The sequence below is a fragment of the Mauremys mutica genome, chromosome 12, assembly GCF_020497125.1.
Source record: "Mauremys mutica isolate MM-2020 ecotype Southern chromosome 12, ASM2049712v1, whole genome shotgun sequence".
In the NCBI taxonomy this organism is placed as follows: Eukaryota; Metazoa; Chordata; order Testudines; family Geoemydidae; genus Mauremys; species Mauremys mutica.
The window spans coordinates 24,947,022-24,960,955 of NC_059083.1; the positions used below are offsets into that span (position 1 = coordinate 24,947,022).

General features: G+C 49.4%; 2 protein-coding genes across 2 annotated transcripts in view; one reads left to right on the plus strand and one right to left on the minus strand.

The window, feature by feature from the left end:
- LOC123344920 (tripartite motif-containing protein 15-like) overlaps positions 1–13,934 on the minus strand; it is a 346,226-nt gene that overhangs the window by 47,205 nt on the left and 285,087 nt on the right. The window lies entirely within an intron of this gene.
- LOC123346638 lies at positions 4,962–9,301 on the plus strand. The gene is made up of 4 exons (XM_044984115.1): positions 4,962–5,552; positions 5,616–6,089; positions 7,468–8,109; positions 8,936–9,301. The coding sequence occupies exons 1-4, from the start codon at positions 4,962–4,964 to the stop codon at positions 9,299–9,301; spliced, it is 2,073 nt and encodes a 690-aa protein (XP_044840050.1).

Below are 13,934 nucleotides of genomic sequence, written 5' to 3' on the forward strand. Positions count from 1 at the left end.
TGGGCAGAGATGCTGCTGCGGATGCAGCTAGTTACCCGTGTCCAGCATTGCAGCATTTAACAACATGGTTAATAGACGTTGCGGCTCAGCGGAGGGAAGTGCTGATCATTTGCTGGTCTCCGCGGGGCTTGAGATTTGCAGGCATCGTTCAAACACCTTTCCCCTGCTGCTCCCTCAGGTACCTGGGTCTTCACTCAGCATTGCAGAGCGGAGCAGATTCAGTGCTTTGGTACAGGGTTACAGGAAGGGAAAAGACTGGAATGGTGCATATCGTACCTGTCATTTCTCTCCAGTGGCTGTCGGATGTACCGTGTGCAGCTGGTTACTTAGAGACATTCAGTCAGACAGCTGGGGTGGCATTTTTGTGCTCTGCCCCTTTCTCAGTAAACAGACTTTTCAGGATCAGGACACTGACTCATAAGCTTTCTGGGTCTACTTGCTCAGCGTCTGCTCAGAGCTCAGCACCATGAGGCCCTCGTCCTCCATAGACTGTAATGCGAAGAGACACACAGGCATTGTATAGATGGGAAAACTGAGGCAGAGAGAGGGGTGGTTCAGTAGGCCCCCTACTCAGTGACTGCAAGGGCCAGTGCAGACCTTAGCAGCCAGGGCCAGCTTCAGGCACCAGCCTACCAAGCACGTGCTTGGGGCGGCACCTTGGGAGGGGGCGGCGATCGGGGTTTGGTTTTTTTGTTTTTGGTTTGGACAGGCGGCGCTGAGGGGGGTGGGAACTTGGGCGGCGCAACGTGATGGTCGGGGGGGTGGGGACTTGGGCAGTGCTGGGGAGGGGGAGGGGACTTGGGCGGCGCGACGTGGCGCTCAGGGGTGTGGGGACTTGGGTTGTGCGACATGGCGCTTGGGGGGGCGAGGACATGGGCGGTGCGACGCGGCGCTCGGCGAGGGGTCGGGCGCCGCTCTTTTTTTTTCCTTGGGGCGGTAGAAGTGTTAGAGCCCTGGAACTCTCTTGTGTTTTAGCTGGTTAAGTGAAAGAGCAATAATGTTGGATGTGTGCAGAGAGTCTCTCCATGTGTTAAATGGTCACAATGTGCCCCCGGAGAGAATTCAGCTGAAACCAGCAGGCTCTCACCTTGGCCTGGAGTTCTGGGAGACGGTGCATTCAGGCATGGGGGAGTCTGGAGGGTCAGCTCTGCACTATGGGTTAGGCAGCGGGTTTCACGCCTCAGATAGGGGGCTAGAGAGCCCCCCAAGAATGTGCCCAGGGACCCCAAGACTGGAGCAGTGGATGGGCTCTGTTCCAGTCCCAGAGGCTTGAATTATCAGAGGATCCTGGGGCCCAGTTGCTTGGGTTCCCCTTACTGCAGTCCGGTGGCACCTAACCGGGTCTGGGACAGACGGACGCACCCCCCTCCCCCCAAAACTGTCACTGCCCAGCATCCAAACACCCTTAACTCTGACCAGCTGAGTTCTGGTGACTATTTCTACATGTCTGAAATATTAAATTCAGAGACATGAATGGAGCGGTTTCCCCCTCAGGGCTGCCACATCCCTTTGCCTTGTGCTGAGGGGGGCTCTTTCCTGTACCTGGATTAGGGGGAGTCTCTCCCTCCAGCGCTGCCACCTCCTGCTCCCTTTGTCTTCGGGTACAGCGGGTTCTATTAATGGCTCTTCCTGGGCTGGGCAGACACTGTCTCCTGCTCCAGGTCTCCAGGCAGGGCCCGATTACCCATTAGGCTAATGTGGCTTTAGCCTTAGGCCCTCCTATTTTTTAGGCCCTACTGGTCAGGCAGGGGCGGGGCTGAGAGGGGTGGGGAGTGAGCTTGCTCCGGGAGCCCTGCTGAAGCCAGCAGCAAAGGCAGAGCAGCCCCCTGTGGCTTGGAAGCTGCTCAGCCGGCAGCCTGTTGCTTCTGCTCCCTCCTGTCTGTGTCTCCTGGCGCTGCAGGATCACACTCACAGGCGTGCGCAGCACATTCCATTCGGGTGTGCACCCCGGGAATTTTATTTATTTTTTTAAAGGCGAACATCATAAAGCTTGGTGTGTGTGAGGGGGTGCGGTGTGCAGGAAGGGGCTCAGGACAGGGGGTTGGGGTGCAGGAGGGGTGCAAGCAGGGGGCCTCATCTCTTAAAACCCTGCCTATGGAAATAATCATCTAGAATTACAAAAATAGTAAGTAAAGCCACGCAAGGCTTTACACTGCCTACGTCCCTCTGTCCCTTGTCCACCCCACTCCCTCTTCCACCCACTCTCACCAACCCCACCCCATTCCCAGCCCTCTCAGGAACACGCCTTGTGCCTGCAGCTGCTGGGGAGGAGGCACAAGAGGCCCCTGTGCTGGAGGGATCCCTGACCGTGGGGGAGGGGCTTTCTCCTTCCCTGCAACCCATGTGCCCAGACGAGCTGCATACAGGACCAGAGCCCAGTGATGGACTGGATCCAGCTTTAACAAATGCCCTTTAATTTAGGGTCTAGATTTTGGGTGCCAACCTTTAGGTACCTGGGGCCTGGTTCTCAGAGGGGTTGGGCACCTGCAGCTCCACTGACCCCACCTGCAGCTGTGGAGGCTACATGGTTCTGGCGTACATGCCCTGCAGCTCTCTAGCTGGGAGATTTCAAAGGCTGCCTGGTGGGACTAACGGAACCGCTCTAGTTGGTCCTTGCCCACGTACACAACAGAACAGGTCAGATCGACACCAGTCAGCTCCAGCCTGGGGTTAGTTTGGCTACAATCTAGTCTTGGCATGTTAGACAAAGGGGCCAGATATATGCTTAGGTCAAATATGTGCTCATACATTTGTCAGTCCCACTGCCTGTTTTTCTAGTTGCTATCCATGTCTAAAGTTACATGGACACAGGATATATATATGATGTATACCTAAAAAGGGAATGAGTTAAACAGATGTGCCTGCCCATGGGAGAGGATGTGAAGAGAGGGGAACCATAAAGAAGGAATGTGGGGGAAAGGGGGGAGGCGAACAGTTGGTCCCTAATTTTTACCAGACACAAATGTAAAGAATGCATAGGTTAGCAGAATTTGACGCGCTAAGTTGTTTGTTCATGGGTATAAAAGGACATGCTTTGTGCCTGTATAGTGTGCTCCTTCTCAGGCACAAGCCGAGAAGGACACCCACTCAGCTGATTGAATAAAGAATCTGGTAACCGTCCCCCTGTCTTTCCGTGCCTCCTTGGGGTAATTGGAAAAGCTCCAGGGGGAACGAGCTTATTTGGCTAACAAATGGCGACTCCGCTGGGACTTCTCTCCCTGTAGGGGGCGCTTGACTGGCGGCCGAGGACGACCCAGGAGAGTGGCCACCTCGGGCTGTGGTTTGCTCGAGCTCCAGGTCGCCTCAATCGGCCGGGATGGCTGCGCCCCCTCTATAGAGAACTCCACAGGCCACGGAAGCAGGGCGGACGAAGCAGAGGGGAGTCCAACTGCCGGACGCGGCCACTCCAGGCGGTAAGTGCGTTTGCCTGTCGGGTTTGAGGTATAATGCCTAACAGGAGCGCCCCTGCAGTGTAGGTTGGACACGGGAACCCTCTAGGCAGTACGTGCATGGGATAGTGGACTGCAGTATGCTATGTGTTATGTCAAATGTGTAATGTTCCTTGTTAAGTAATTACTTGCCAATGACTAACTCCACCAGCCCGTGGGCTGTTCTGGACAATTACTGGGACTTAGAACAACCCCAGGGGTTGATCCTGTTTTTAACGACAGTATTCTTGTTCTTTCTATTAATGTTATATTGGAGACCGAAGTTATAATCACTCGAGCAGACCATTAGGAAACCTGTGTATGAAAGGAGTGAATGCCGCTGAGGTCTGGGACTTAAGCTGATCCTAGCCGCCCCAAGATTTCTGCGAGGGGAAACTCGATGACCGGAAAATCTTGATCGCAAAGGGGGTCAGCCAAACCTCGTGACCCAGTGGAAACCTGAATGAATGATACTTTTTCTTTTCTTTCCCTCTCCTCAAAAGATCAGGTCAAAATATAATGGGGTCCTCTCAAAGCACCTTTCCTGGGACACCCCTAGGGTGTATGTTGAATAATTGGAAAGCGTTTAGACGCCAGGCTGATTATGGCATTGTGTTATGTAAGGACAGTCTTATAAAGTTCTGTACTCTGGAATGGGTAACACTCGGGGTGGAATGGCCCGAGGGGGGGACACTCAAACCAGAAATCTTACAAGCTGTGCATAGCACTGTAACCCGAAAAGGCAATTGGGATCAATATCCTTATATAGATATTTGGCAAGACCTCGTGGCCAACCCCCCCCCTTGGTTGCAAAAATGTAAAACACGAACTCTTAAAACTCTGATGGCCCATGCCCCCGTTAAAAAGCCCGGTCCCCCTGTTAAGAAATCTTGTCCACCAACTATAATTCCTTCTGCCCCTGATCCTATGCCTCCTCCCCCTCTGTATCCTGGCCTCCCGGTCCTGGCAGCCCCGATAAATGACCCCCCTCCCTCTGAGGGTGATACCTTAACTATCAAACAAGGAGATGAGCCAGACGTCCCAGGCTCCTCCAAGCAGAAGCCCCCTCCGACTTCCTCAGGCCCCTGGGTGTCTGATAACACTAGGAGCAAGGTGACGATCCACCCGAGCCCCACAATGACTCCCAAAAGGAGGGTGTGGAAAATGGCACCCAATTACACACCTGGGGACACTCAATTAACCCTTACTCGCTCCCCAGACAGTGAGGGTAACACGGCGTACACGATGCCATTAAGGGAGGCTTTAACCTCAAACGGTCAACTCACTATGCTTTATGTCCCCTTCACTAGCAGTGATTTATATAATTGGAAGCACCAGAATCCCCCGTTTTCGGAGGATCCCGCCCCGCTAATGGCAGTATTCAAAACCTTGATCTCGGCCCACAATCCTACCTGGGGCAATATGAGAGTCGCTCTAAATACCCTGCTCACTGCTGAGGAAAGGCGTTTGGTCCTCTCAAAAGCCCGTGAGGGGCTTAAAGCCAGGGAAAAGAGCTCGGCTGAAATAGCCGCAATGCTCCCCGAGACTATGCCCGAATGGAAGCATGAAGATGATGGGGGTCGAGGGAAGCATCGCGACTATGCTGTAGCTATAGTAGAGGGGATGAGGCGCTGTATTAGAAAAACACCAAATTGGGCTAAGCTGTATAATATTCGACAGGAAAAGAGTGAAAATCCAGCTGCCTTTTATGAACGCCTGTGTAACACTTGTAAGAGGTACACAGACCTTGATCCGGAAGATGCCAATGGAAAGCGGGTATTGATTCCCCTCTTCATTGGACAATCTTATGAGGACATCAGGAAAAAGCTGCAAAAATTGGAAGGAGCATTGGGTAAAAATATAGAGGAGCTTTTAGAAATTGCAATGAAGGTTTATGATCGCAGAGACGATGAGGAACGAAAGAAAAAGGCCCGCGTTTTGGCACTGGCCCTAAGGGAGGGAAATGAGGAGAAGGGGGGCAAGGCTAAAGGACGATCGGGGCCACCGAGTAAGGGCAAGGGAAAGGGTCCCCGTTTAGGTCGAAATCAATGTGCTATCTGTAAGGAGGAGGGACACTGGAAAAACGAATGCCCCCGGCGACAGGGAAGAGAATACAAGGATAGAGTTTTGCCCTCTCCCATTTACTACAGCAGTACAGGACTTTCGGGGGAGGGATCTTCCCCATAGGGGGGCCGGAGGACCCAGCGGCCCCTCCTGGCAGCACAGGCTGCCAGCTTGGATCCCACGGTAAAAATTAAAGTGGAGGGCCGCCCAATTGAAGCCCTAATCGATACTGGGGCTACCCTTAGTCTACTCCCCCTCAATAAGGCTCCCCGGGGTAGAGCTCAGGGACGTGCCATTGTTCAAGGGATTGAGGGACAGACTACCGCTTTGGAGAAAACTCTCCCTCTCCTAGTAAAAGTCGGGGACCAACAGATCTCTCACCAGTTCATTTGCAGTCCCTCTTGTCCCATAGCACTACTCGGACGAGACATCCTCACTAAATTGCAGGCGGAGATCTCGTTCGAGGATGGGAAAATGGAAGTCAGGATCCCGAAACAACAAACCTCTAATTACCAGATGGCTCTCATAAGTGCTAGAAATCACTCCTCGGAATGTCAGGAGAGTGGCGAGAGCCAGCTGCCGGGGGTTAACTCTGAGGTTTGGGCGGAGGGGGGGAGGAACTGCCCGAGCTAAAAACGCTGCACCGGTGCATATCTCCCTTAAGGAGGGAAGCAGCCCGGCCCGAATTCGACAATACCCCCTTAAGTTAACCACTCGGATCGGGCTGAAACTTCTGATTCAAAAGTTCCTGCAGTGTGGGTGGCTAAGGGAAGGCACATCCCCATACAATACTCCGATAATGGGAGTGCCTAAGCCTAATGGACAGTATCGATTGGTCCAGGACCTGAGACAGATTAACAAGCTAATAGAAGCCCCCTACCCAGTCGTTCCAAATCCCCATACGATTTTAGGCCAAGTACCTAAAAACCACGGCTGGTTCTCGGTCATAGATTTAAAAGACGCCTTCTTTTCCATTCCCCTTGATTTAGAATCTCAAAAGTTGTTTGCCTTTGAATGGGAGGATCCGGACACCCACTACAAGGCCCAATATCTCTGGACCATTGTCCCACAGGGGCTTACCTGTGCGCCTGAGATTTTTGGCAGCCAGCTAAAAAGGGACCTGGCCCCATTCCTAGCTAACCACCCTGCATGTAACATAGTGCAGTATTGTGATGATCTGCTCTTAAGTGCTGAGACAGGGGCAGCCTGCAAGGAACACACTATAGAGCTCCTTAATTACCTTGGGGAACAAGGATATAAAGTTTCAAAGGAGAAAGCTCAATTAGTTAAGCAGCAGGTCACCTTCCTTGGGTACCACCTCTGCCAAGGGAGCCGTAGTTTGGGTAAAGAACGGATCCAGGTTATACTTGATAGCCCTCAGCCCCGGAATCCACGAGAATTAAGGGCATTTCTGGGACTGACTGGCTTTTGTCGGCTTTGGATCCCTGACTATGGGGGAAAAGCCAGACCATTATATGAGTCCCTGACTAAGGAAGGTTTGCTTCACTGGGTATGGACCAAGGAAATGGAAAAAGCATTTCGAGAGCTTAAAGAAGCCTTGGTTCAGCCTCCTGCTCTAGCCCTCCCAGATTCCCGAAAGCCATTCACCCTATACGTTCATGAAAGGGGAGGGGTGGCAGCTGGAGTCCTGTGCCAGAGGTCAGGACCAACCTGGCGACCCATCGGATATTATTCAAAAGTCTTGGACCCCGTCGCCAAGGGATGGCCTGCCTGTTTACGGGCCGTAGCAGCGACCGCCTTCCTCGTTCAGGAAGCCGAAAAATTAACCCTGGATGGAGATACTGAAGTTGTGGTCCCCCACGGGGTGCCTCAGATACTGGGAACAGGTGCTGGGGAAAAACACCTAAATCCCAGTCGACATACTAGATACGAAGTGGGGCTCTTGTTGGCCCCCAATCTGACCTTTAAGACAGTTAGTTCTCTTAACCCAGCCACCCTACTGCCCGATCCCCAGGCCTCCTCTGAGGTCGGTCCTATTCATGACTGTATTGAAGTCTTGCAACAAGAAACCAAACCCCGATCTGATCTTTCAGACCTGCCTTGGCCCAACCCTGATGTTGAGGGATATGTTGATGGGTCTAGCTATGTGGTAAATGGCAAGCGATTTACTGGGGCGGCGGTGGTGATTAAGGATAAAGGGATACATAAATTTAAACTCAGCCCCAACTTATCTGCTCAGGCAGCGGAATTAGTGGCTCTCATTGAGGCTCTCCGCTTGGGAGCCGGGAAAACCCTTAATTTATATACTGACAGTCGGTATGCTTACATGGTGGTACATGCACACGGGACCCTGTGGAGAGAAAGAGGATTCATTACGGCCTCAGGCCAAAAGATTGCACATGGGAGCCTCATTAAAATGTTGCTCGAGGCCCTAATGCTCCCTCTCCGGGTTGCCGTGATACATGTGCGTGCCCATGGGAAAGCCCCCGAGGCCGAACAGCGGAGGTATAATCAGCTGGCTGATCAGGCCGCGAAGGAGGCCGCCCGAGATGGGGCCTTATGGCTTCTCATGGTTCAGGACACTGAGGCTAAAACCCCTCCTCCCCAATACACAGCCGAGGAGATAGGTCAAGCCCAGGCTGCGGGAGGCCGGCAGGTTTCCTCTGGATGGTGGAGACTACCTGGGGGAGAGGTTTTTGTCCCCAGGCCAGTACTCCAGGAAATCTTCCAGCTCTTGCATAGAGAGGGACATATAGGGTCTGGGGCAATGGTTGATTTGGTTGCCAGATCCCTTAAGGGGCTGAGTATGCACATGGAGGCCCAGAGAATTGTTAATAACTGTGCCGTCTGTCAACAAACTAACCAGAAGGGATGTGGCCCTCCTGCCCCGATGGGAGGCCGACCATGGGCTATGTTCCCTTTTCAAAGGTGGCAGGTTGATTTCGCTGAGGTGCCCCCTTGCAGGGGCTATAAATACCCTGCTTGTATTTGTTGATCAACTTACCGGATGGGTGGAATGTTACCCCAGCCGGCATTGTCAGGCCCGAGCTGTCACCAAAGCCCTGATACAAGAGATACTTCCTCGTTTCCATCTCCCCGAGGTAATTGAGTCTGACAGGGGAAGCCACTTTGTTTCACAAGTGGTCCAGCAGGTGTCCCAGGCTCTCGGCATACAATGGAAACTACATACACCCTGGAGGCCGCAGAGCTCGGGTCAAGTGGAAAGGATGAATAGAACTCTCAAAGATACTCTTACTAAAATATGCACAGAGTCTAACTTAAAGTGGCTCGACGCTTTGCCACTCGCCCTCACCCGCGTTCGAAGGGCCCCACGAAAGGGTCTTAAACTTTCACCCTTTGAGCTGGTCTTTGGGTTTCCTCCCCGAATACTTATCCCAGGGTTCCGGGAGGATGTAACCTGGGAAGTGGGAAATGACTTACTATGGAAACAGGTTTCCGAGTTGCAATCTGTTTTGTTACAGCTGCATCGATACGCGGCGCCTTTCCAGGCCCTTCCCTTGGACCAGACCGTGCATCCCTTCCGGATCGGTGACCAGGTCCTTATCAAAAAGTGGAAGTGCGACCCCCTGACGCCGAGGTGGGACAGTCCACACACTGTTTCGCTCATCAGCCAGGCCGCGGTTAAAATTCTCGGGAGTGACAAATGGACACACCACACACGGGTTAAGCGGTTCCTGACCCCGAACCTGGAAGCCGACTCAACAGAAGAGGACATCAGCCCTCTGTCCACCCCGGCTCCGGAGGCCCGGGGTGGCACGGGCGAAGACACCGTCTGGGAATATCAAGGACTTGACGGACTGAAAGGACTGTTTAAGAAAAAACGATAATGACCTTATTACTGATACTGTTGCTTATGTATTCACACTGCTACTATGGTTGGGAAAATAGGTTTGTACAACTAGGGGAAACAATAGCTAATTCCTTTAATCTTAGTAGTTGCTGGGTATGTGGGGGCCCAGGGGATTGGAATGAATGGCCCTGGGTAGCCCAGCCGGTGCCAGCTAAATGGTGGATCAGTAATTTAAGTGTGGTCCACCAAGGAACAGGAAGCTGGACCGAGGACAGTGAGCCTTGGCGACTCTATTCATCCGGGGTAGGGATCCTTTGTCTCAATCGGACGCGACAAGAGGGGGCGTATGTGGGAGAAAGCCGATGTGAATGGACCCTATCTCTAGGATATGACTGCTACGATCACCCTAGTTGCCATACGTATGATTGTTCTAAATATCAAGGACGATGGAATCACACCCACGTGAAACTCACTAATCATAGCTGGGTACAGTGTTCTTTCCAACATCATCGCAGCGAGGGTTGTAAGGCAGTAGCAGGGGATCATTTCTTTGATTCCCTCTTTATAAGCTGCCAGCGCGATAATACCATCAGTAAGGACCATGTGGTACGTTGGTATCAGTGGGCATGGCAGCACCTTAACGGAACTCGGGTAACCCATTTTAACCATTTCTGGTCTACGACCAATAGCCCTAAATTCGGCTGTAATTGTGCTTGGAGGGAAGGGGCTGAGGCGTGGAAATGTGACTATTGTAATCCCGACGGTACGTCCATCGTCCTAGGGGGTCCCCTAGAAATGGGTAACTCTTTATATTATGAAGAGCCGGGCCCCGAAGACTACCCCGAGACCTGGGAGGGCCCCTTTGCAAAAGGAAAATGGGCCCTAAAAGGCCATTACTGGATATGTGGGCAATACGCTTATCGAAGATTGCCTCCAAATTGGTCAGGAATATGTTATGTTGGATACATCAGGCCCTTGTTCTTTCTACTACCCCAAATTCAGGGAAACAAGTTAGGAATTAAGGTATATGATGATCTGATTAGGGAGAGGCGGTCTGTGGATTCCTCACTAACCGCTGGAAGCTCCCAAACGTGGGGAACTCAAGAATGGCCCCCTGAGAGAATTATAAAACATTATGGACCAGCTACATGGAATCCAAATGAGTGGATCGCAGGGGCAAGGGAGCCCATTTACAACTTAAATCGGATAATTAGGCTGCAAGCCATTTTGGAAATAATAACTAATCAAACGGCTGCGGCTCTTGATCTTTTAGCCGATCAGTCCACTCAGATGAGGAATGTGATTTATCAGCACCATCTAGTTCTTGATTATTTGTTGGCAGAGGAAGGGGGAATCTGTGCAAAATTAAATGAGTCTAATTGCTGTTTACAAATAGATGATAATGGAAAAGCGGTAAAACAGATAACAAAAGAAATGAGGAAATTAGCCCATGTCCCGGTCCAAACCTGGGGTGGGTGGAGTATGGATTGGTTCACGTCCTGGTTGCCCCAACTCGGATGGCTCCGAGAAGGCTTTCTTCTCTTTGTACTCTTTATCACAACCCTATTAACCCTAGCTTGCTTCGCTCCCTGTGTAGTTACCCTGGTCCGACGGATAGCAAACCGAGTGATTCATCAACAAATGATGGCTATGTATCAGCCAGTAAAGGCTGAAGACTGGGGGCCATAAGGCTCTCAAATTGCTTTTTAGGGGGGAATTGTTAGACAAAGGGGCCAAATATATGCTTAGGTCAAATATGTGCTCATACATTTGTCAGTCCCACTGCCTGTTTTTCTAGTTGCTATCCATGTCTAAAGTTACATGGACACAGGATATATATATGATGTATACCTAAAAAGGGAATGAGTTAAACAGATGTGCCTGCCCATGGGAGAGGATGTGAAGAGAGGGGAACCATAAAGAAGGAATGTGGGGGAAAGGGGGGAGGCGAACAGTTGGTCCCTAATTTTTACCAGACACAAATGTAAAGAATGCATAGGTTAGCAGAATTTGACGCGCTAAGTTGTTTGTTCATGGGTATAAAAGGACATGCTTTGTGCCTGTATAGTGTGCTCCTTCTCAGGCACGAGCCGAGAAGGACACCCACTCAGCTGATTGAATAAAGAATCTGGTAACCGTCCCCCTGTCTTTCCGTGCCTCCTTGGGGTAATTGGAAAAGCTCCAGGGGGAACGAGCCTATTTGGCTAACAGGCATGGACCTGAGCTGCCTAGAGCCCTGTTGTGTGCGGACTCAAGGTGCTCAGGGTCCCACACAGCGTTTAGCCCCGTGATCTCCTTTAGTGCAGAGCGGCGGCAGCTGAGTTTAACCCCTCGTGGAGCAGCACAGTGTTGCATCGCAGGAGAGCATGGACAGAGTCTGACAACCCATGTGATCATAAGCAGAGAGAGAGTACTTTATTCCTTTCCAGCATGCTCTTATATGCCATTATGGCAAGCAATCAGACAATTGCTAATTGGTTAATTAAATTCACACAGCCACAGCTGTGACCCCATAGAGTAATTATCATCCTACACACCTGCCTGACTTATCAGCCTGTTTACAGTAGTCGTGGCCGATGAGAACGGGCTCAAGGCCAATCTTTCACACACAGTTCCCAGCGTAATCAGCTGGTCCCGGAAGTCTAAACAATCTCAGCATTTCACATTCTTTTCCCACACCACACCTCCCCCCTCTCTTCAAAATCAAAAGAAGAGGGAAAGAGAAAAGGATAAAAACAGGAGCAAAACATTTCCAACTCATAACAACATAACACCACAATCTATCACAAGCCAAAATTAAAACTTTATAAAGCCAACCTATATAACCATGCAATCCTTAACATATAACCCCAACAACACCAAACAAAAACAAAGCACAACAAATAAATAGTGTAAATTCTACAGGATTCCCCCCTTCTCTATAGCACACCAACTTGTGGCAAACTTCTATTACCAAATCATCCCTCAGATGTCAGGCGATCAAACTGACACTGAGGGAGGGGGGGTCCTAGAAAAAACACAACATAAACCACATAAAAATCTTAACAACGCAACAATCATTCTGGCCAGAAAACAAACAAACAAACACCACAAAACAAAACATGAAACACATAACACAAATTTGACTCTATAAATAAATGCATGGTATATCAAATACAGTACATTTGGCATCCATATTCCTCAATTATCTAAAAAACAAAAAACAAATCTACCCCTACTGGGCAATCAATAATTACTAAAAGCATACAAATACCTCTATAAATCAAGCATGCATCAATAAAAGCATTTACATATGCAATGGCTTCCCAACGTGCTTCTAAATACAAAGCTAGGCACAGCTCAAAATTGCTTACCACATACATGCCTATAAAACCTACTACAAGCTCAATTACATAGCACTATATACATTCTGCCGCTAATGCAACAAAATTATTCATAGCCAAACAATTGCAAACTAATTTCTTGCCTAAATTCATTTACAAACATTTCAAAAACACCAAAAACTTTCCCTTTTGGCATATTTACAAAATTCAGCTGCTGTTCCCCTTAGCAACCACAGAATTAACTTTTCACTTTCCTTAAAAAGCACTTTTACAAAGTTCAACAATTGTTTTCCCCAGCAATTTACTAATCCAAATCACCATTCCAAGTATCCCCCTGAATATTTAAAATTTCCAAGCTTGTGTCTGTAGCCTGGCCGCTTGGGCCCGATCCTTTTTTCCTCTCCAAGGTCCCTATCTGTTGCCTGCCTGCTTGGGCCCAATCTTTTTTTCCTCTAGCTAAACCATTCCTTACATGAACACCAACTTATTCCACTATCAATTTACCTAGGAGGGTGTACTTCTTAACTAGCCCCCACCCTTCTAGTCTCTACTGCGAGCAATTATCTGTACTTTCCCACCATGGGGGCTACATTCTTATGCATATAACTTTAATTACAACATCTGCATTCAGCCTATCTATTTTAAAAATAGGCTACATCTAGTATTAAGCAATCTACAACAACCAATAATCAGCACATAACACAAAATCTACAAAAATCTAATAAGGCTAACAAAAGCACTTTACATAAAGGTGCTTTGGATCACATAAATTCAAAGCCATCCTCCCAAATTACCTAAATTTATGCCTAAATAACCCACAACTCCCCCCTTGAGAATACTCAACAAACCTTTTGGCTGAGTTTTCTCAAACTTTAAAAACAACAAACAATTAAACTCTAAAAAACTGGGGTAGTAATGGGGGGGTAATATCATTACAATCCAATTAGGGAGGGCAATATATGCTAAAAATTTACCCAAAACACAGGGCGCAGCCTGTAAAATAAATCCCAAAATCCAATCAACATCACATTTCTCAGCAGGAGTCCCAAATTGCTTCCTGCCAGTGTACAATTCTTTGTTTCTTCACCAGGGTCAGTTCTCAATGTCTTTTTAGTCAGGAATTTCTGGACTTTGGCAATATCAACAACGTGAGTGTTTTTTCTTCTTTTCCACCACCGTCATGGTTCAGCTTTTACGGGGGAAATTATCAAAACACAAACAAAAAAAAATTCCAATAACACAATGGAGCTAAATAATAAAAAAAAAATTAAGTAAGCCAATCATCAGTAGGAAAATTCTCCTGATGTGAAGGGGTCTTTTGCAGTAAGAATCATAGGTCCAGGCAAA